Raw genomic sequence first — 24,388 nt, 5'->3', positions numbered from 1 at the left:
GAGCAAACATGAGGTCCTCCTCAGCCAGGGTATCAAACTTGTAGAATTTTGCAAAAGTGTTTGAACCCGAACAAGTAGCTGCTCGGCAAAGCTGTAAGGCCGAGACGCCTCGGGCAGCCGCCCAAGAAGAGCCCACCTTCCAAGTCGAATGGGCCTTTACTGAATTTGGTAACGGCATTCCAGCCGTAGAATGAGCCTGCTGAATCGTGTTACAGATCCAGCGAGCAATAGTCTGCTTAGAAGCAGGAGTGCCAACCTTGTTGGCTGCATACAGGACAAACAGTGCCTCTGTTTTCCTAACCCGAGCCGTCCTGGCTACGTTAATTTTTAAGGCCCTGACTACATCAAGGGATTTGGAATCCTCCAAGTCTCCCGTAGCCACAGGCACCACAATAGGTTGGTTCATATGAAACGATGACACCACCTTAGGCAAAAATTGGAGTCCTCAACTCTGCTCTACCCTCATGGAAAATGAGATAAGGGCTCTTATGAGATAAAGCCGCCAATTCAGACACCCGCCTAGCAGAAGCCAAGGCCAACAACATGACCACTTTCCAAGTGAGAAACTTTAATTCAACTGTTTGAAGAGGTTCAAACCAGTGAGATTTTAGGAACTGTAACACCACGTTAAGGTCCCATGGTGACACTGGGGGCACAAAAGGAGGCTGGATGTGTAGCACTCCCTTTACAAAAGTTTGGACTTCTGGGAGAGAAGCCAATTCCTTCTGGAAGAATATAGATAGGGCCCAAATCTGTACCTTAATGGAGCCTAACTTTAGGCCCATATCCACTCCTGTCTGTAGAAAGTGGAGAAAACGGCCCAAGTGGAAATCTTCCGTAGAAGCATTCTTGGCTTCACACCAAGATACATACTTCCTCCAGATACGGTGATAATGTTTCGCCGTCACTTCCTTCCTAGCCTTTATCAGAATATGGATGACTTCTTCCGGAATACCCTTCCCCGCTAGGATTCGGTGTTCAACCGCCATGCCGTCAAACGTAACCGCGGTAAGTCTTGGAACACGAAGGGTCCCTGCTGCAACAGGTCCTCCCTGAGAGGAAGAGGCCACGGATCTTCTGTGAGCATCTCCTGAAGATCTGAATACCAGGCCCTTCGAGGCCAATCTGGAACAATGAGTATTGTCTGTACTCTTTTTCGTCTTATTATTCTCAATATTTTTGAGATGAGAGGAAGAGGAGGGAACACATAGACCGACTAAAACACCCATGGTGTCACCAGGGCGTCCACCGCTACTGCCTGAGGGTCCCTTGACCTGGCAAAAAACCTCCAAAGCTTCTTGTTGAGGCATGATGCCATCATGTCTATTTGAGGAAGTCCCCAAAGACTTGTTATCTCTGCAAAGACTTCTTGATGAAGTCCCCACTCTCCTGGATGGAGATCGTGTCTGCTGAGGAAGTCCACTCCCGGAATGAATACCGCTGACAGAGCGCTTACGTGATTTTCTGCCCAGCGCAGAATCTTGGTGGCTTCCGCCATTGCTACTCTACTCCTTGTCCCGCCTTGGCGGTTTACATGAGCCACGACTGTGACGTTGTCTGATTGAATCAGTACCGGTAGGTCACGAAGAAGAGTTTCCGCTTGTCGTAGGCCGTTGTATATGGCCCTTAATTCCAGTATGTTGATGTGTAGACAAGCCTCCTGGCTTGACGACAGTCCCTGAAAATTCCTTCCTTGTGTGACTGCTCCACATCCTCCGTGGTCACCAGAACCCAGTCCTGAATGCCGAACCTGTGACCTTCTAGAAGGTGAGCACTCTGCAGCCACCACAGGAAAGACACCCTGGCCCTGGGGGACAGGGTTATTTTCTGATGTATTTGAAAGTGGGACCCGGACCACTTGTCCAGAAGATCCCACTGAAAAATCCTCGCATGAAACCTGCCGAAGGGGATGGCTTCGTAGGTCGCCACCATTTTCCCCAGTACTCAAGTGCATTGATGGACTGACACTCTTTTTGGTTTTAACAGGTCTCTGACCATGTTCTGGAGTTCCTGGGCTTTTTTCATCGGGAGAAAAACCCTCTTTTGTTCTGTGTCCAGAATCATGCCTAAGAAAGACAGCCGAGTTGTTGGAACCAACTGTGACTTTGGTAGATTTAGGATCCAGCCATGTTGCTGCAGCACTCTCAGGGAGAGCGGGAGAGCGACACGCTTTTCTGCCACTATTCCTTTGATCTCGCTTTTATCAGGAGATTGTCCAAGTACGGGATAATTGTGACTCCTTGCCTGCGCAGGAGTACCATCATTTCCGCCATTACCTTGGTGAAAACCCTCGGGGCCGTAGAAAGCCCAAACGGCAACGTCTGAAATTGGTAATGACAGTCTTGTACAGCGAATCTAGGGTACGCCTGATGAGGAGGATAAATGGGGACATGAAGGTATGCCTCCTTTATGTCTAGTGACACCATAAAATCCCCCCCTTCCAGGCTGGAGATCACTGCCCTGAGCAATTCCATCTTGAACTTGAACCTTTTTAAGTACAGGTTCAGGGATTTTAAGTTTAGAATGGGTCTGACCGAGCCATCCGGTTTCAGGACCACAAACAGGGTTGAATAGTACCCTTTTCCCTGTTGTATTAAGGGAACCTTGATAATCACTTGCTGTAGACACAGCTTTTGAATTGCAGCTAAAACTATCTCCCTCTCTGGGGGAGACGTTGGTAAAGCCGATTTGAAGAATTGTCGGGGAGGCACGTCTTCGAATTCCAGCTTGTAGCCTTGGGATACAATTTCCATCGCCCAAGGATCCACGTCCGACTGAACCCAGACGTGGCTGAAGAGTCGAAGACGTGCCCCCACCGGAGCGGATTCTCTCAGTGGAGCCCCAGCGTCATGCGGTGGATTTAGTAGAAGCCGAGGAGGACTTCTGTTCCTGGGAACTGGCCGTAGCAGGCATTCTTTTCCCTCTACCCTTACCTCTGGCGAGGAAGGAAGAGCCCCGACCTCTTCTGGACTTATGCGACCGAAAGGACTGCATCTGATACTGTGGCGTTTTCTTTTGCTGTGGGGGAACATAAGGCAAAAAAGTAGATTTACCCGCGGTAGCTGTGGAAACCAGGTCCGCGAGATCTTCCCCAAATAAAACCTCACCCTTGTAAGGTAAAACTTCCATATGCCTCTTTGAGTCGGCATCACCCGTCCACTGGCAGGTCCACAGTGCTCGCCTAGCAGAAATCGCCATGGGGTTGGCCCTTGAACCTAGTATGCCGACGTCTCTCTGAGCATCCCTCATATATAAGACTGAGTCTTTGATGTGACCTAAGGTCAATAAAATGGTATCCCTATCTAGGGTATCAATATCAGCTGACAAGGTATCTGTCCAAGCTGCTACCGCGCTACAAACCCAAGCCGATGCTATTGCCGGTCTGAGCAAAGCACCCGTATGTGTATAAATTGATTTTAAAGTAGTTTCCTGTCTGCGATCAGCAGGATCCTTGAGGGCTACCGTGTCTGGGGACGGTAGCGCCACCTTCTTGGATAAGCGCGTCAAAGCCTTGTCTACCCTGGGCGAGGATTCCCACCGTACCCTGTCCTGTGCCGGGAAAGGATACGCCATAAGAATTCTCTTGGGAATCTGCAGTTTTTTGTCTGAAGTTTCCCAAGCTTTTTCAAATAATGCGTTCAGCTCATGAGATGGGGGAAATGTCACCTCAGGTTTCTTTTCCTTAAACATGTGTACCCTCGTGTCTCTGCGATATGCAAAACATCTTTTATTGCAATAATCATATAATGAATACTTTTTGCCACCCTTGGGTGTAACCTTGCATCATCGTAGTCGACACTGGAGTCAGTATCCGTGTCGGTATCAGTGTCGGCTATTTGGGATAGGGGACGTTTTTGAGACCCTGGAGGGCCCTGTGACACAGTCAAAGCCATGGATTGACTCCCTGCTTTTTCCCTGGACTCTGCTTTGTCCATCCTTTTATGTAATAATGTCACATTTGCATTTAAAACATTCCACATGTCCAACCAATCAGGTGTCGGCGTTGCCGACGGAGACACCACAATCATCTCCTCGACCTCCTCCTTAGAAGAGCCTGCCGCTTCAGACATGCCGACACACTCGTACCGACACCCCCACACACACAGGGATATTTATATGGAGACAGATCCCCAATAAGGCCCTTTGGAGAGACAGAGAGAGTATGCCAGCACACACCCAGCGCCAACTGACACTGGAAAAACCAATTCCCAGATAAATAGCGCTTTTATATAATTATGTGCATACAATACACCCACTGCGCCTTACAAGTGCCCCCCCCCCCCCCTCTTTTCTGCCCTGTGTCACCGTGTTCAGCAGGGGAGAGTCCGGGGCGCCAGCTTCTTGCAGTGTCTGTGGAGAAAATGGCGCTGGTTAGTGCTGAGGGATCAAGCTTCGCCCCCTCAGTGGTGGGCTTCTCAGTGGTGGGCTTCAGTCCCGCTCGATTTTTTAAATACTGGCGGGGGATTTACTATATACAGCCCTCGGAGCCTATATATTCATTTTAGCCAGTCCTAGAGGTTTAAAATTGCTGCCCAGGGCGCCCCCCCTGCGCCCATCAGTGCCTGCCGTGTGTGTTGTGTGTGGGAGCAATGGCGCGCAGCGTTACCTCAGAGAAGATCTGAAGTCTTCTGCCACCTTTAAAGTCTTCTTTCTTCTTATATTCACCCGGCTTCTATCATCCGGCTCTGTGAGGAGGACGGCGGCGCGGCTCTGGGACGAACGGCGAGGGGAGACCTGCGTTCCGACTCCCTCTGGAGCGAATGGTGTCCAGTAGCCCAAGAAGCAGAGCCTATCGTTTAAGTAGGTCTGCTTCTCTCTCCTCAGTCCCAAGATGCAGGGAGCCTGTTGCCAGCAGTGCTCCCTGAAAATAATAAACCTAACAAAATTCTTTTTTCAGAGAAACTCAGGAGAGCTCCCTGTAATGCACCCAGTCTCCTCTGGGCACAGGATCTAACTGAGGTCTGGAGGAGGGGCATAGAGGGAGGAGCCAGTGCACACCCATTCTAAAGTTCTTTATAGTGCCCATGTCTCCTGCGGAGCCCGTCTATACCCCCGTGGTCCTTACGGAGTCCCCAGCATCCTCTAGAATGTAAGAGAAATTGGATTATTACAGCAATATGGTCAACATTACTATCACAGGTTACAATACCATTTGTATCATTGTTAAAATGTTGTGCTTGTTCTGCCAGTAATACTGACAGTAAAAATGGCACTTCCTACCCAAGCTGCAAAATAGTGACGAGAATAGAGAAAAATGAAGGGACACGACAATAGATGATTACACTGCTTACCTGGAAAGTAATTATAGCTATATTATTTCCTAATAATATATTATTTCCTAATTATAATAAATACACAAAAGGAAAATACCAACCTTGACTACTGGAATAATGATCATATGGGTCGCCCATCACATGAAGCCCTTTCTCACGGTTTTCCTTCAGTATGGGCATGTGAAGCACAGGTCCGTATTCTGTCCGTAATTTCACTCCCATTTTCAGTTTGTGGCTGGCAAGGAGAGAAACACAGAACTGTATATACATATATTCCTAAAACTAGTGACATTTTCATTAAGTAAAACGCTTTCAATTACTTATTTATGGTTTGTTCTTAAGTAATCTCTAGTCTACCTCCACTAACAGAAGCTCACATTATTTGACTTTGTTTTCAGCCAAGGTTACAGCCAATCCACTGATTCACCACGTAAATGCAGAGCGATGATATCTTATTAGCTGGCATCTGACACATTAGCAGCAATGCAGCCAACACAACAGGAGCATATAAAGTAACTCCTACCTAACAAAGGGAATCGCTATCCTGTTTATTACATCTACAGTACTTCCCCCAACTGGTAAGTATTTGCAGATGATTGGGATATTCCTGCTGTGGTATTGTTGGAACAAATTTTAAAATGGATTCCTCCATGCATTCATATGTAACGTAGTCACAATGCCCGAGGTATGACCATGGAAGTTTTTCACTGTAAGGTCACTTGCACACTACTGAATTATACATGGAACATACAGTACATACAGAGGATTTATACTGCACATATAACAGACGTGACGATTTGATTCCAGTGCACTCAGTTCGATGATCCATGTGTCCCTTTTCCACTGATCCTGAATCCCATGGTGACAAAAACAGCAGGTCTCAGTTAAAAATAACGAGTTTTATGGTAAGAACTTACCCTTGTTAAAACTCTTTCTGCGAGGTACACTGGGCTCCACAAGTCTGGACAATGGGGTGTAGAGTAGGATCTTGATCCGAGGCACCAACAGGCTCAAAGCTTTGACTGTTCCTAGAATGCACAGCGCCGCCTCCTCTATTAACCCCGCCTCCCAGCACAGGAGCTCAGTTTAGTTAACCAGCCCAAAGCAGTAGCAGGAAAAGAGACGACAACGGTTAGTAGCCACATACACCACACTCTCACGACAAGAGAAGTGTCAGCGGCTAATGAAATATCAGCCCAAAGAAGCTAACTGCGTCAGGGTGGGCGCCTTGTGGAGCCCAGTGTAACTCACAGAAAGAGTTTTAACAAGGGTAAGTTCTTACCATAAAACTAGTTTTCTGCTGCGGAGTACACTGGGCTCCACAAGTCTGGACAATGGGGATGTCCTAAAGCAGTTCCTTATGGGAGGGGACGCACTGTAGCGGGCACAAGAACCCGGAGTCCAAAGGAAGCATCCTGGGAAGCGGCAGTATCGAAGGCATAGAACCTTATGAACGTGTTCCCGGAGGACCACATAGCCGCCTTGCACAATTGGTCAAGGGTCGCACCACGTTGGGCCGCCCAAGAAGGTCCAACAGACCGAGTAGAATGGGCCGTAATGTGAACAGGTGCTGACAGACCAATCACCATTGGCGCAATCACCATTCTAATCCACCTGGCCAGGGTCTGCTTGTGAGCAGGCCAGCCACGTTTGTGAAATCCAAACGAAACTAAGAGAATCAGACTTTCGAATAGAAGCAGTTCTCTTCACATAGATACGGAGAGCCCGTACCACATCCAAAGACCTCTCTTTGGGAGACAAATCAGGAGAGACAAAAGCTGGAACCACAATCTCCTGATTAAGGTGGAACGAAGAAACCACCTTAGGTAAATATCCGGGACGAGTCCTAAGAACCGCCCGGTCACGGTGAAAAATCAGATATGGGGAACTACAAGACAAGGCACCCAAATCCGACACTCTTCTAGCAGAGGCAATAGCCAGCAAGAACACCACCTTAAGGGAAAGCCACTGAAGGTCAGCTGAACCAAGAGGTTCAAATGGAGGCTCCTGCAACGCCTCCAAAACCACCGACAAGTCCCAAGGAGCCACAGGCGGGACATAGGGAGGTTGGATACGCAACACACCCTGAGTGAAAGTATGAACATCATGTAAAGTCGCAATTTTTCTCTGAAACCACACCGACAAGGCAGAAATATGAACCTTGAGGGAGGCCAGACGCAGGCCTAAATCTAGGCCCTGCTGTAGAAAAGCCAAAAGTTTGGCTGTACTAAACTTGGAAGCGTCATAATGGTTAGATGCGCACCAAACAAAGTAGGAATGCCAGACCCGATGGTAAATACGAGAAGAGGCCGGTTTCCGGGCCCGCAACATAGTTTTAATGACCTTTTCAGAAAAACCCTTAGCTCTTAAGACTGAAGTTTCAAGAGCCACGCCGTCAAAGACAGCCGGGCTAGGTCCTGGTAGACACAGGGGGCCTCAACGAGGTGGTCTGGGCATTGTGGAAGTAGAAGTGGACGCTCTGACAATAGGCCTTGTAGGTCTAAGAACCAGTGCCGTCTGGGCCACGCCGGAGCTATGAGAAGGAGATTTCCTTTTTCTTGCTTGAACTTCCAAATTACCCTGGGCAGGAGTGACACCGGAGGGAACACGTACGGCAGCCGAAACCTCCACGGCACTGCCAGCGCGTCCACGAATGCTGCTCGAGGATCCCTTGTCCTTGCTCCGAAGACCGGAACCTTGTGATTGTGTCGAGACGCCATCAGATCCACATCTGGAAGACCCCACCTTTCCACGAGGAGTTGAAACACTTCTGGATGGAGGCCCCACTCGCCGGCATGCACGTCCTGACGACTGAGAAAGTCCGCTTCCCAATTCAGGACTCCCGGAATGAATATTGGCGATTTTGCCGGTAGATGGCGTTCTGCCCAACGTAGAATCCGTGAGGCTTCCTTCATTGCCAAACGGCTTCGAGTGCCACCTTGATGATTTATGTAAGCCACTGTGGTGGCGTTGTCCGACTGTACTTGAACAGGACGGTTCTGAATCAAATGCTGGGCTAGGTTCAACGCATTGAAGACAGCCCGCAATTCCAGAATGTTGATCGAGAGGAGAGATTCCTTCTTGGGCCACCGACCCTGCAAGGAGTGCTGCTCCAGCACCGCACCCCAACCTCTTAGATTGGCATCTGTCGTCAACAGGACCCAGTTGGATGTCCAGAAGGGACGGCCTCTGCACAATTGTCAGTCCTGGAGCCAACAGAGCAGCGACAGACGGACCTCCGGAGTCAAAGAGATCATTTGAGACCTGATCCGGTGAGGCAGGCCGTCCCACTTGGCTAGAATCAGCTTCTGGAGGGGGCGAGAATGGAATTGAGCATACTCCACCATGTCGAATGCTGATACCATGAGGCCCAGCACCTGCATTGCCGAATGTATCGACACTTGCGGACTAGAAAGGAAGCAACGAATCCTGTCCTGAAGTTTCAGGACTTTCTCCTGAGACAAGAACAACCTCTGGTTGTGAGTGTCCAACAGCGCTCCCAGATGCACCATGCTCTGAGCAGGGACCAGGGAGGATTTCTTCCAGTTGATGAGCCACCCGTGGGCTTGTAGAAACCGGACCATCATATCCAGATGAAGCAGGAGAAGATCTGGGGAATTTGCCAGGATTAACAAGTCATCCAGATACGGCAGTATCCTGACCCCTTGACGGCGGAGTACCACCATCACACCGCCATAACTTTGGTGAGGACTCGCGGAGCCGTTGTTAAACCAAAAGGTAACGCCCGAAACTGGTAATGGAGGTTGCCAATAGCGAACCTCAGGTATCGTCGATGTGACACTGCTATAGGAATATGCAGGTAAGCATCCTGTATGTCCAGGGAGACCATGTAGTCCCCAGGTTCCAAGGCCAGAACTATAGAGCGAAGGGTTTCCATACGGAACTTGGAAACCTTCACAAACTTGTTCAGTGCCTTGAGGTTGAGAATGGGCCGGGAGGACCCATTCGGTTTCGGGACTAGAAACAGCGGAGAATAGTACCCCCGGCCCCTCTGAGCAAGAGGCACCTGTACTACGACTTCTGTATCCAGGAGGGTCTGTACCACCGAATGCAGAGTGTTTGCCTTTGTCTGGTCCGACGGGACGTCTGTCTGGCAAAATCGATGAGGGGGTCGGTTTTTGAAGGCTATGGCGTAACCTCGAGTGACGACTTCCCGTACCCATGCATCTGAAGTGGTCTTCAACCATTCCTGGGTATACCCTAGAAGCCGGCCCCCCACCCTGGGATCCCCAAGGGGGAGGCACGCCCCGTCATGCGGCAGGCTTATCGGTCTTGGCTGCTGGCTGACGGGCAGCCCAGGCTATTTTGGGCTTCGGCTTACCAGGTTTGGAAGTGCGGGCCTGCTTGTGGTACGCCTGACCTTTTGCTTTACCTGAAGGACGAAAGGGGCGAAAGGACGTGCCTTTGGCCTTCGACACAGTTGGAGCTGTATTAGGCAGACAGGCAGTTTTGGCAGTAGCCAAGTCAGCCACTATCTTATTTAAGTCATCCCCAAACAGAACATCCCCCTTGAAAGGGAGTACCTCCAGGGTTTTTCTAGAGTCCAGATCCACAGACCAGGATCTCAGCCACAATATCCTGCGAGCCAGGACTGACGTAGTAGAGGCCTTGGCTGCTAGGATACCGGTATCTTTAATATAGCGAGAAGCTGTGACAATATATGACAAGCATTGTCTAGCATGGTCAGAGGAGATTTCAGCTTCTAACTCCAAGGCCCATGCTTAAATAGCCTCTGCCGCCCATGTAGCTGCAATAGTGGGCCTTTGTGCAGCACCCGTGAGGGTGTAAATCGCTTTTAGACAACCCTCGACACGTTTATCCATAGGCTCTTTTAGAGGCGCGACAGTAGTGACAGGTACATCCATGTGAGTCTACTGGAGGAGGCGTTTCCCAATTCTTAGACAGCTCTGGCGCGAGGGGATAGCGAGCCAGCATCTTCTTTTGATGCACAAACTTCGTACCCGGGCTTTGCCAGGGTTCCTGACGTATATCCACTAGGTGGTCAGAGTGAGGTAAAACTTGTTTAATCACCTTCTGACGCTTGAACCTATCTGGTTTCTTAGGAGGAACGGATGGCTCGGGATCATCTGTAATCTGCAGAATTAACTTAATAGCCTCCAAAAGATCAGGAACATCCACATGTGAACTACCCTCCCCATCAGCCGTATCTGAGTCAGAACCTGTGGGGTCAGTGTATGTGCTGTCTTCATCAGACGAGGCGTCAGTGACAGCAGTGGATTGTGAGGAGACGAGCGCTCGCTTAGAGAACCTCTTGGACTTAGGCGAGTGATGGTCAGACTTTTTAGTAGTCAGGGACTGGTTCAACTTCTTTACGACGGGTTAGCTGCAGGGACCACATACGGTTGTACCAGCATTGGTGGTCCCATAGGGGGTGTTAGTTTATGAACTAGCGTATGCAGAAGCGTGGAAAAAGCGGCCCACGGAGGGTCAGTATGTGCCTCCGTTGCCACAGTCCCACTGGGGGGCAAAGAGCCCCCAGAACCAGAGCCCACAGCTGCTATATTCTCCCCATATGTGCCTGTGGCTTCAGCAACACCAGCAGTGTGTTCCGCCCCAGAACCGTTACCCTCAGAAGCAGACATGATATAACTTGCAGTATGAGGTAATACAGTACAATTATTAGCAGCACTATGGGGTACATTTACTAAGCGGTGATGAGAGGAGAAGTGAGCCAGTGGAGAAATTTCCCCATCAACCAATCAGAAGATCTGTATCATTTTATAGTATGCAAATTATAGATGTTACTTCAGTGCTGATTGGTTGATGGGGAAGTTTCTCCACTGGCTCACTTCTCCACTATTATCACTGCTTAGTAAATGTGCCTCTATATCCCTAAACCCAAACCCCTGCGCAGTGTAGTCAGCACCAGCAGAGATAAAGGAGAGATATGGTGACTAAATCACAGAGAAAAATACGTAATACAGTATATCTTTGTGAAAATCCTATATTAAATAACACCTGACGCACCAAGCCCCCTCAGGTTATAGAATATAGGGATAGCAAGTTGAGTGAAAGACACGAGATGGACACCACTCAGCTATCAATGCACACACAAATAGTCACAGTTTGTACAATGCAGAGGTTATTACAGACAATAATACTGCACTGGACTAGCTTACACAGCTATATAGTCAATAGATATAACACTACACAGTATGAAACTGGATGTATATCACAGGGTAATTGTACTATAAACTACTGACTAAATGCACTCTTTCGTAACTAACACTGACTAAAAAATAAGATTTTACTCACCGGTAAATCTATTTCTCGTAGTCCGTAGTGGATGCTGGGACTCCGTAAGGACCATGGGGATTAGCGGCTCCGCAGGAGACTGGGCACAACTAAAGAAAGCTTTAGGACTACCTGGTGTGCACTGGCTCCTCCCACTAAGACTCTCCTCCAGACCTCAGTTAGGATACTGTGCCCGGAAGAGCTGACACAATAAGGTAGGATTTTTGAATCCCGGGTAAGACTCATACCAGCCACACCAATCACACCGTATAACTCGTGATACTATACCCAGTTAACAGTATGAAATATAACTGAGCCTCTCAACAGATGGCTCAACAATAACCCTTTAGTTAAGCAATAACTATAAACAAGTATTGCAGACAATCCGCACTTGGGATGGGCGCCCAGCATCCACTACGGACTACGAGAAATAGATTTACCGGTGAGTAAAATCTTATTTTCTCTGACGTCCTAAGTGGATGCTGGGACTCCGTAAGGACCATGGGGATTATACCAAAGCTCCCAAACGGGCGGGAGAGTGCGGATGACTCTGCAGCACCGAATGAGCAACCTCTAGGTCCTCCTCCGCCAGGGTATCAAACTTGTAAAAGTGTTTGAACCCGACCAAGTAACAGCTCGGCAAAAGTTGTAAAGCCGAGACCCCTCGGGCAGCCGCCCAAGAAGAGCCCCTTTCCTCGTGGAATGGGCTTTTACCGATTTAGGGTGCGGCAGTCCAGCCGCAGCATGTGCAAGTTGAATCGTGCTACAGATCCAGCGAGCAATAGTCTGCTTAGAAGCAGGAGCACCCAGCTTGTAGGGTGCATACAGGATAAATAGCGAGTCAGTTTTCCTGACTCCAGCCGTCCTGGAAACATATACTTTTCAGGGCCCTGACTACGTCCAGTAACTTGGAATCCTCCAAGTCCCAAGTAGCCGCAGGCACCACAACAGGTTGGTTCACATGAAAAACTGATACCACCTTAGGAAGGAATTGGGAACGAGTCCTCAATTCCGCCTTAGCCATATAAAATACAGATAAGGGCTTTTGAATGACAAAGCCGCCAATTCTGATACACGCCTGGCCGACGCCAAGGCCCACAGCATGACCACTTTCCACGTGAGGTATTGTAGCTCCACGGATTTAAGTGGCTCAACCCAATGCGACTTCAGGAAATCCAACACAACGTTGAGATCCCACGGTGCCACTTGAGGCACAAACGGGGCTGACTATGCAGCACTCCCTTAACAAAAGTCTGAACTTCAGGCAGTGAAGCCAGTTCTATTTTGGAAGAAATCGATAGAGCCGAAATCTGGACCTTAATGGAACTCAATTTTAGGCCCATAGTCACCTCTGACTGTAGGAAGTGCAGAAATCGACCTAGCTGAAATTTCTCCTTTGGGGCCTTCCTGGCCTCACAGCACGCAACCTATTTCCGCCATATGCGGTGATAATGGTTTGCGTTCACTTCTGTCCTAGCTTTAAATAGCGTAGGGATAACTTCCTCCGGAATGCCCTTTTCCTTCAGGATCCGGCGTTCAACCGCCAGGCCGTCAAACGTAGCCACGGTACGTCTTGGAACAGACAGGCCCCCTGCTGCAGCAGGTCCTATCTGAGCGGCAGATGCCATGGGTCCTCTGAGATCATTTCTTGGAGTTCTGGGTACCAAACTCTTTTTGGCCAACCCGGAACAATGAGTATAGTTCTTACTCCTCTCCTTCTTATTATTCTCATTACCCTGGGTAAGAGAGGCAGAGAAGGAAACACATACACCAACTGGTACACCCACGGTGTTACCAGAGCGTCCACAGCTATCGCCTGAGGGTCCCTTGACCTGGCGCAATATCTTTGTAGCTGTTTGTTGAGGCGGAACGCCATTATGTCCACCTGTGGCCTTTCCCAACGGTGTACAATCATTTGGAAGACTTCTGGATGAAGTCCCCACTCTCCCGGGTGGAGGTCGTGTCTGCTGAGAAAGTCTGCTTCCCAGTTGTCCACTCCGGGAACGAACACTGCTGACAGTGCTAACACATGATTTTCCGCCCATCGGAGAATCCTTGTGGCTTCTGCCATCGCCATCCTGCTTCTTGCGCCGCCCTGTCGGTTTACATGAGCGACCGCCGTGATGTTGTCTGACTGGATCAGCACCGGACGGTGTTGAAGCAGGGGTCTAGCCTGACTTAGGGCATTGTAAATGGCCCTTAGTTCCAGAATATTTATGTGTAGGGAAGTCTCCTGACTTTTCCATAGCCTTGGAAGTTTCTTCCCTGTGTGACTGCCCCCCAGCCTCGAAGGCTGGCATCCGTGGTCACCAGGACCCAGTCCTGTATGCCGAATCTGCGGCCCCCTAGAAGATGAGCACTCTGCAGCCACCACAACAGCGACACCCTGGCCCTTGGAGACAGGGTTATCCGCCGATGCATCTGAAGATGCGACCCGGACCACTTGTCCCACAGATCCCACTGGAAGATCCTTGCATGGAACCTGGCGAATGGAATTTCTTCGTAAGAAGCTACCATCTTTCCCAGGGCTCGCGTGCATTGATGCACCGACACCTGTATCTGTATTAGGAGGTCTCTGTCTAGAGACGACAACTTCTTGGACTTCTCCTCCAGGAGAAACCCTTTTTATCCTGTTCTGTGTCCAGAACCATACCCAGGAACAGTAGACGCATCGTAGGAACCATCTGCGACTTTGGAATATTCAGAAACCAGCCGTGCTGTTGTAGCACTTACCGAGATAGTGCTACTCCGACGAACAACTGCTCCCTGGACCTCGCCTTTATAAGGAGATCGTCCAAGTACGGGATAATTATTTCGGCCATTACCTTGGTAAATACCCTCGGTGCCGGGGACAGACCAACGGCAACGTCTGGAATTGGTAATGACAATCCTGTACCACAATTTTGAGGTACTCCTGGTGAAGAGGGTAAATAGGGACATGCAGGTAAGCATCCTTGATGTCCAGTGATACCCTGAAATTCTCCAGGCTTGCAATAATCGCCCTGAGCGATTCCATTTTGAACTTGAACCTTCGTATATAAGTGTTCAAGGCTTTCAATTTTAGAATGGGTCTCACCGAACCGTCTGGTTTCGGTACCACAACATTTTGGAATAGTAACCCCGTCCTTGTTGAAGGAGGGGTACCTTGATTTCACCTGCTGGAAGTACAGCTTGTGAATTGCCCCCAGTACTACCTTTCTCCGAGGCAGCAGGCAAGGCTGATGTGAGGTAATGGCGAGGGGGAGTCGCCTCGAACTCCAGCCTGTATCCCTGTGATACTATTTGCAGAACCTAGGGATCCACCTGTGGGCAAGCCCACTGGTCCCTTAAGTTCCCGAGACGCGCCCCTACCGCACCTGTCTCCACCTGTGGAGCCCCAGCGTCATGCGGTGGACTCAGAGGAAGCGGGGGAAGATTTTTGATCCTGGGAACTGGCTGCTGGTGCAGCTTTTACCTTCTTCCCTTGTCTCTGTGCAGAAAGGAAGCGCCTTTGACCCGCTTGCTTTTCTGAAGCCGAAAGGACTGTACCTGAAAATACGGTGCTTTCTTAGGCTGTGAGGAAACCGGAGGTAAAAAAAATTTCTTCCCAGCTGTTGCTGTGGATACGAGGTCCCAGAGACCATCCCCAAACAATTCCTCACCCTTATAAGGCAGAATCTCCATGTGCCTTTTACAGGCAGCATCACCTGTCCACTGCCGGGTTTCTAATACCCTCCTGGCAAATGGACATTACATTAATTCTGGATGCCAGCCGGCAAATATCCCTCTGTGCATCCTTTATATATAAGACGACGTCTTTAATATGCTCTATGTTAGCAAAATATTATCACTGTCTTAGTATTATATTATCTGACAGGGTATCAGACCACGCTGCAGCAGCACTATTTATGCTGAGGCAATTGCAGGTCACAGTATATAACCTGAGTGTGTATATACAGACTTCAGGATAGCCGCCTGCTTTTTATCAGCAGGCTCCTTCAAGGTGGCCGTATCCTAAGACGGCAGTGCCACCTTTTTTGACAAACGTGTGAGCGCCTTATCCACCCTAAGGGATATCTCCCAACGTGACCTATCCTCTGGCGGGAAAGGGTACGACATCAGTAACTTTTTAGAAATTACCAGTTTCTTATCGGGGGAACCCACGCTTCTTTACACACTTCATTCATTCATCTGATGGGGGAACAAAACACTGGCTGCTTTTTCTCCCCAAAAATAAAACCCCTTTTATGTGGTACTTGGGTTCATGTCAGAAATGCGTAACACATTTTTCATTGCCGAGATCATGTAACGGATGTTCCTAGTGGATTGTGTATATGTCTCAACCTCGTTGACACTGGAGTCAGACTCCGTGTCGACCTCTGTGTCTGCCATCTGAGGTAACGGGCGTTTTTCTGAGCCCCTGATGGCCTTTGAGACGCCTGGGCAGGCGCGGGCTGAGAAGCCGTCTGTCCCACAGCTGTTACGTCATCCAGCCTTTTATGTAAGGAGTTGACATTGTCGGTTAATACCTTCCACCTATCCATCCACTCTGGTGTCGGCCCCACAGGGGGTGACATCCCATTTATCGGCCTCTGCTCCGCCTCCACGTAACCTTCCTCATCCAACATGTCGACACAGCCGTACCGACACACCGCACACACACAGGGAATGCTCTAACTGAGGACAGGACCCCACAAAGTCCTTTGGGGAGACAGAGAGAGAGTATGCCAGCACACACCAGAGCGCTATATAATGCAGGGATTAACACTATAACTGAGTGATTTTTCCCCCAATAGCTGCTTGTATACATATATTGCGCCTAAATTTAGTGCCCCCCCCTCTCTTTTTAACCCTTTGAGCCTGAAAACTACAGGGGAGAGCCTGGGGAGCTTTCTTCCAGCTGCACTGAAGAGAAAATGGCGCCAGTGTGCTGAGGGAGATAGCTCCGCCCCTTTTTCGCTGACTTTTCTCCCGCTTTTTTATGGAATCTGGCAGGGGTATTTATCACATATATAGCCTCTGGGGCTATATATTGTGATTATTTGCCAGCTAAGGTGTCTTATATTGCCCTCAGGGCGCCCCCCCCCAGCGCCCTGCACCCATCAGTGACCGGAGTGTGAGGTGTACATGAGGAGCAATGGCGCACAGCTGCAGTGCTGTGCACTACCTTGGTGAAGACCGAAGTCTTCTGCCGCCGATTTTCTGGACTATACATGCTTCTGGCTCTGTAAGGGGGACGGCGGCGCGGCTCCGGGAACGAACACCAAGGTCGGGTCCTGCGGTCGATCCCTCTGGAGCTAATGGTGTCCAGTAGCCTAAGAAGCCCAAACTACCACCTGTTAGGTAGGTTCGCTTCTTCTCCCCTTAGTCCCTCGTTGCAGTGAGTCTGTTGCCAGCAGATCTCACTGTAAAATAAAAAACCTAAATATACTTTCTTTCTAGGAGCTCAGGAGAGCCCCTAGTGTGCATCCAGCTCAGCCGGGCACAGAAATCTAACTGAGGTCTGGAGGAGGGTCTTAGTGGGAGGAGCCAGTGCACACCAGGTAGTCCTAAAGCTTTCTTTAGTTGTGCCCAGTCTCCTGTGGAGCCGCTAATCCCCATGGTCCTTACGGAGTCCCAGCATCCACTTAGGACGTCAGAGAAAGGCAGGTAGAATACTGAAGTGTCATGTAAAGGCACAGCGCTGACAACCAGGCGGCTTTACATAGGAGGATTTGCCCAAGCAGTCTCAGGAACAGTGAGCTGAGGAGTAATGGCGCCGCAGACACTGACAGGGAGTGAGGAAAGACAGAGATGCAGCTCCAGGGCGGGAACACTTGCTGGAAATGGCGCCCTGGGGCTGGGGGAAGGGCTTCAGGTCTAAGCCTTATCCCCCTTGCTGGCAAAACCACGGGATACTGTGGGCAATATTAAAATCTGTTTTAAATAGAAAACCTGACCTGCGCCCATGCCATGGTGATCTAGTGGGATTGCCTGTACTGCCACAGTGTACACCGCCAGCGCGGGCGACCCGCCTCCCACTGACTGCGCCGGATCGCGATAAAGAACGGGTCCCGCGAGCGGGACCCACTTACCACCTCCCGAAGCGCAGCCACGCGAACCTGGAGAGCCCCAGCCGTGTGTGCTTAACGTGAAGTAAACCGGAGCCTCCGCTGTAGGTACCCGGCAACCAGGGCTCGGGAGTGTATAGCGCCGCAGGGGAGAGCTGGAGCTGCAGCAGAGAATGTCAGAAGACATTTACCCCTGCTGCTGCCCTTGAAGTCTTCACTTTTTACCTCATAAAAAACTTTTCTTAGGGCTGCTTGGAGCAGCCCCTCTGTTAAGTGCCTGCTTACTGCAGCACCAACTAACAAACTGAGCTCCTGTGCTGGTAGGCGTGGTGATATAGGAGGCGGCGCGTGCATTCTGGGAACAGTCAAAGCTTTGAGCCTGTTGGTGCCTCGGATCAAGATCCTACTCTACACCCCATTGTCCAGACTTGTGGAGCCCAGTGTACCCCGCAGCAGAAAAATACGTTAAATTACAGTGAGCACTATGTGCAGAATTATATGGCTATAGAACATATTAGGGATCAGATGACAGCGAGTACAAGAACAGACGAAAGAGCAAAAAAAAAGTAGGACATGCTGTAAGTGATGACAATAAAACAGTGCATGTGATTCACTAGGACCAGTAAGATGGCATCTGTACTTATGTGCTGTTATTATACATAGTGGTCTAACAAACAGTACATAGGTGGCAATTCAAATGTTTTGTGCGACCCCTGCTGATCTCCTATATGAATAAGCGCTCGACGGAGCAATTCAATTGTTTCTCCATTCTGGTGCCAATTTGTACTGACGCTCCTAAAAGCACCGGGTTTAGCCGCGTAAAGTGGCTGAACCGTCTAAAGAGGTGGTTAGGGTGCCCAAACAACAGACTTTGCACACATTTCTTCTCACACCACAGGAGGAGGGGAAAAAAATAAAATATGAGTCCACCATGGCTACAGGCGTCTAGACCAATTGAATCGCCCCCAAAGAGCCATATGTATAGTAATACACCATGGTTACTTAACAGGTCGAATAGTCCACCTGGTACTGGTTCATTTCCATGAATACACACCCTTGTTCTGCCTCCACTCATCCCCCCCAATGTGACCTTGACAGACGACCACACAGAAAGGCCACCCACAGACAAGAGTGGGAAAAGGTCTCTTTCCACCATAATTGGCTTGATACTTGGAGCCCATAGTATTTATTACTGCCTTATGAATAGATGGGTTTCCGTAAAGATATAAATATAGAATCTGTTGGTTTCTGAGTGCTCAATAATTATTTAACTCACAGGTTTTGACAAGATAATCATCCAAAGCTTTCCCCCTGAACCTGCGCAGCGGGCACATTGATAATCTGCTATTTCTCTCCATTATTTACCGTGTAGAAAAACAGGAGCCAGCAGGACAGAAGTAATTAACGACTTCCTCAAACAGTATGTGGTGAATATGTACTCAGACTAGGTCTAATTACAGCTTCCGTCAGTAGCTCACCTTTCATGACACTCTTTTCTACAGTGGCTGGGTGTTGTTTTTTTTTACTCCAGTTGGTTGGTTATTTACTTAACAACCCATTAAAAGGTACATGCTATATTGATAAGAGGTAACATCTATCAAGGCGTAGCTGCGCTATTAAACCCAATCGGATATTGATCTTACCTCCCTTCATCAATTGGGATTGGCTTGGCATTGTCAGCCACAAACATGTCATGGGTCCTCTTCAAAGATCTAAAAACCAGTGTGTGGACGGAGTGTTTCTGAACATCCTGCAAGCATAATTCATTTATAATTAGAGGTCTGGGACACAGAACTAAATTCTCAAGGGCTCAACTAGAAGGAAGCTGATAAAACACTATATACTGTATAGCTGTAAAATATGACTTTACCACATTTACTTCTATATTTCATTAAAAAGACATAATTTGAACAACAAACTAAAACAGAGGAAAAATAAACAAATAAAACAGCATCTCTGTGATAAAAATGCAGCTACAACACCTCACACAGGGGTAGATGTATCAAGCTTTGGAGAACCAGCTTCTGTCATTTATCTAACAGTCTTCAGAATTGTCTCCATATATCACTCTCCAAGGCTTGATACATCTCCCCCACAGAATGATACATTAGGTTCTATAATGAAGCCTTAAGACTCGATTGTCTAAGGTGGGGAATCTCAAATAATCGCACACCACTGGGAGTGGTTTAGGGCGACTTGTTTGGCATCATCAATGGGGAAGTGGAATGGTTGAAGGTCTTTGGCAATCTGCTTTAGCCATATTTTCTTTGGTGCATCACAAGCTATTTTCCAGTGTTACTTAGGAACTGGTAAAGGGGGATGTTCAATTGAAGTCGGAACTGTTGTCTTGTTGGAAAGACGGCAGTTTCTGACTTTTTTTTTAGGTCAGATAGTGTTCCGACCTATTCAATTGGGCTGCCGTTATTCCGACAGGTTGGCAATTCCGACTTGTCGGAAAACACGTGGATCGGCGGATTAGCCGCGGATCCACGTGTTTTGTCGGATTCCACGGACAAATCCGACAGGTTTTAGCCCCGTTTCCGACAATGTCAATCCGACTTTCAAAAAAGACAGATTGGCATTGTTGGGAACAGCCAAATCCGGTTGGATTTGGCAGATAATTGAATACTGCATTGTCGGATCCTTTCCAATGGAAAGGATCCGACATGCATTGAATACACCCCATAGTATTTGTTCAGACTTCATTCTGCAGACTTGTCCAAAACACTGTCTTTTAATATAGGATTCAATTGTGGATTGGTCTTGGCATAGGGGGTCCCAAGCCCGGATAATTGGGGAGGGGTAGTTCCCATGGCGAATGAACCCTAACGTCCAACTACATAACCAATGACAGTACAATTGGGAAGACGTACGTCAGCAAGTGCCTTTATTTATTACATCCCCACCCTTGAGATCTCAGCTCTGTTGGAGCCCCCTTTTACAAAAGTAGTAGAATGTGAATGATCACGTTACACACTGCTGCCAATTCCTCCAGTCTGGCAGACTCCTGGATATCCCAGCTAGTATGAATCTTACGGGATGTAAAAATAAGATTTTACTTACCGATAAATCTATTTCTCGGAGTCCGTAGTGGATGCTGGGGTTCCTGAAAGGACCATGGGGAATAGCGGCTCCGCAGGAGACAGGGCACAAAAAGTAAAGCTTTTTCCGATCAGGTGGTGTGCACTGGCTCCTCCCCCCATGACCCTCCTCCAGACTCCAGTTAGGTACTGTGCCCGGACGAGCGTACACAATAAGGGAGGATTTGAATCCCGGGTAAGACTCATACCAGCCACACCAATCACACCGTACAACTTGTGATCTAAACCCAGTTAACAGTATGATAACAGCGGAGCCTCTGAAAGATGGCTTCCAACAACAATAACCCGAATAAGTTAACAATAACTATGTACAATTTATGCAGATAATCCGCACTTGGGATGGGCGCCCAGCATCCACTACGGACTCCGAGAAATAGATTTATCGGTAAGTAAAATCTTATTTTCTCTATCGTCCTAGTGGATGCTGGGGTTCCTGAAAGGACCATGGGGATTATACCAAAGCTCCCAAACGGGCGGGAGAGTGCGGATGACTCTGCAGCACCGAATGAGAGAACTCCAGGTCCTCCTTAGCCAGAGTATCAAATTTGTAAAATTTTACAAACGTGTTCTCCCCTGACCACGTAGCTGCTCGGCAAAGTTGTAATGCCGAGACCCCTCGGGCAGCCGCCCAAGATGAGCCCACCTTCCTTGTGGAGTGGGCCTTTACAGATTTAGGCTGTGGCAGGCCTGCCACAGAATGTGCCAGTTGGATTGTGCTACAGATCCAACGAGCAATCGTCTGCTTAGACGCAGGAGCACCCATCTTGTTGGGTGCATACAATATAAACAACGAGTCAGATTTTCTGACTCCAGCTGTTCTTGCAATATATATTTTTAATGCTCTGACAACTTCCAGTAACTTGGAGTCCTCCAAGTCACTTGTAGCCGCAGGCACTACAATAGGCTGGTTCAGATGAAATGCTGACACCACCTTAGGGAGAAAATGCGGACGAGTCCGCAGTTCTGCCCTGTCCGAATGGAAAATCAGATATGGGCTTTTGTAAGATAAAGCTGCCAATTCTGACACTCTCCTGGCAGAAGCCAGGGCTAGAAGCATGGTCACTTTCCAAGTGAGATATTTCAAATCCACCTTATTTAGTGGTTCAAACCAATGAGATTTTAGAAAATCCAAAACTACATTGAGATCCCACGGTGCCACTGGAGGCACCACAGGAGGCTGTATATGCAGCACTCCCTTCACAAAGGTCTGGACTTCAGGGACTGAAGCCAATTCTTTTTGAAAGAAAATCGACAGGGCCGAAATTTGAACCTTAATAGATCCCAATTTGAGACCCATAGACAATCCTGATTGCAGGAAATGTAGGAATCGACCCAGTTGAAATTCCTCCGTCGGAGCACTCCGATCTTCGCACCACGCAACATATTTTCGCCAAATTCGGTGATAATGTTGCACGGTTACTTCTTTCCTTGCTTTAATCAAAGTAGGAATGACTTCTTCCGGCATGCCTTTTTCCATTAGGATCCGGCGTTCAACCGCCATGCCGTCAAACGCAGCCGCGGTAAGTCTTGAAACAGACAGGGACCCTGCTGAAGCAAGTCCCTCCTTAGAGGTAGAGGCCACGGATCTTCCGTGATCATCTCTTGAAGTTCCGGGTACCAAGTCCTTCTTGGCCAATCCGGAACCACTAGTATCGTTCTTACGCCTCTTTGCCGTATAATTCTCAATACTTTTGGTATGAGAGGCAGAAGAGGAAACACATACACCGACTGGTACACCCAAGGCGTTACCAGCGCGTCCACAGCTATTGCCTGCGGATCTCTTGACCTGGCGCAATACCTGTCCAGTTTTTTTGTTGAGGCGAGACGCCATCATGTCCACCATTGGTCTTTCCCAACGGGTTACCAGCATGTGGAAGACTTCTGGATGAAGTCCCCACTCTCCCGGGTGAAGATCGTGTCTGCTGAGGAAGTCTGCTTCCCAGTTGTCCACTCCCGGGATGAACACTGCTGATAGCGCTATCACATGATTCTCTGCCCAGCGAAGAATCCTTGCAGCTTCTGCCATTGCACTCCTGCTTCTTGTGCCGCCCTGTCTGTTCACATGGGCGACTGCCGTGATGTTGTCCGACTGGATCAACACCGGTTTTCCCTGAAGCAGAGGTTCTGCCTGGCTTAGAGCATTGTATATTGCTCTTAGTTCCAGAATGTTTATGTGAAGAGACGTTTCCAGGCTCGTCCATACTCCCTGGAAGTTTCTTCCTTGTGTGACTGCTCCCCAGCCTCTCAGGCTGGCGTCCGTGGTCACCAGGATCCAATCCTGTATGCCGAATCTGCGGCCCTCCAATAGATGAGGACTCTGCAACCACCACAGAAGAGACACCCTTGTCCTTGGAGACAGGGTTATCCGTAGGTGCATCTGAAGATGCGACCCTGACCATTTGTCCAACAGATCCCTTTGGAAAATTCTTGCGTGGAATCTGCCGAATGGAATTGCTTCGTAAGAAGCCACCATTTTTCCCAGGACTCTTGTGCATTGATGTACAGACACCTTTCCTGGTTTTAGGAGGTTCCTGACAAGCTCGGATAACTCCTTGGCTTTTTCCTCCGGGAGAAAAACCTTTTTCTGAACCGTGTCCAGAATCATCCCTAGGAACAGCAGACGAGTTGTCGGCATTAACTGGGATTTTGGAATATTCAGAATCCACCCGTGCTGTTTTAGCACTTTTTGAGACAGTGCTAATCCCATCTCTAGCTGTTCTCTGGACCTCGCCCTTATTAGGAGATCGTCCAAGTATGGGATAATTAATACGCCTTTTCTTCGAAGAAGAATCATCATCTCGGCCATTACCTTTGTAAAGATCCGAGGTGCCGTGGACAATCCGAACGGCAGCGTCTGAAACTGATAGTGACAGTTTTGTACAACGAACCTGAGGTACCCCTGGTGTGAGGGGTAAATTGGAACGTGGAGATACGCATCCTTGATGTCCAAGGATACCATAAAGTCCCCCTCTTCCAGGTTCGCTATCACTGCTCTGAGTGACTCCATTTTGAACTTGAACTTCTTTATGTACAGGTTCAAGGACTTCAGATTTAGAATAGGCCTTACCGAGCCATCCGGCTTCGGTACCACAAAAAGAGTGGAATAATACCCCTTCCCTTGTTGTAGAAGAGGTACCTTGACTATCACCTGCTGAGCGTACAGCTTGTGAATGGCTTCCAAAACCGTCTCCCTTTCGGAGGGGGACGTTGGTAAAGCAGACTTCAGGAAACGGCGAGGTGGATCCGTTTCTAATTCCAACCTGTACCCTTGAGATATTATCTGCAGGATCCAGGGATCTACCTGCGAGTGAGCCCACTGCGCGCTGTAATTTTTGAGACGACCGCCCACCATCCCCGAGTCCGCTTGAGAAGCCCCAGCGTCATGCTGAGGCTTTTGTAGAAGCCGGGGAGGGCTTCTGTTCCTGGGAAGGAGCTGCGTGTTGCTGTCTCTTCCCTCGACCTTTGCCTCGTGGCAGATATGAATAGCCCTTTGCTCTCTTATTTTTAAAGGAACGAAAGGGCTGCGGTTGAAAAGTCGGTGCCTTTTTCTGTGGGGGAGTGACTTGAGGTAGAAAGGTGGATTTCCCGGCTGTAGCCGTGGCCACCAAATCTGATAGACCGACTCCAAATAACTCCTCCCCTTTATACGGCAAAACTTCCATATGCCGTTTTGAATCCGCATCACCTGACCACTGTCGCGTCCATAAAA

At 48.8% G+C, this 24,388-nt stretch overlaps 1 protein-coding gene across 1 annotated transcript in view; it reads right to left on the bottom strand.

Moving 5' to 3' along the window:
* The window catches only part of PLRG1 (pleiotropic regulator 1), a 128,749-nt gene that overhangs the window by 86,489 nt on the left and 17,872 nt on the right, over positions 1-24,388 (bottom strand). Inside the window, exons 2-3 of the mRNA XM_063920516.1 lie at positions 19,222-19,328; positions 5,375-5,508 (exon numbers count right to left, since the gene is read on the bottom strand). Of these exons, the coding sequence (XP_063776586.1) occupies positions 5,375-5,508; positions 19,222-19,328 (241 nt within the window). The remainder of the gene's footprint in view (positions 1-5,374; positions 5,509-19,221; positions 19,329-24,388) is intronic.

Source organism: Pseudophryne corroboree, chromosome 1, assembly GCF_028390025.1.
Source record: "Pseudophryne corroboree isolate aPseCor3 chromosome 1, aPseCor3.hap2, whole genome shotgun sequence".
NCBI classification, from domain to species: Eukaryota; Metazoa; Chordata; class Amphibia; order Anura; family Myobatrachidae; genus Pseudophryne; species Pseudophryne corroboree.
This window is presented reverse-complemented; position numbering and strand designations above follow the sequence as displayed.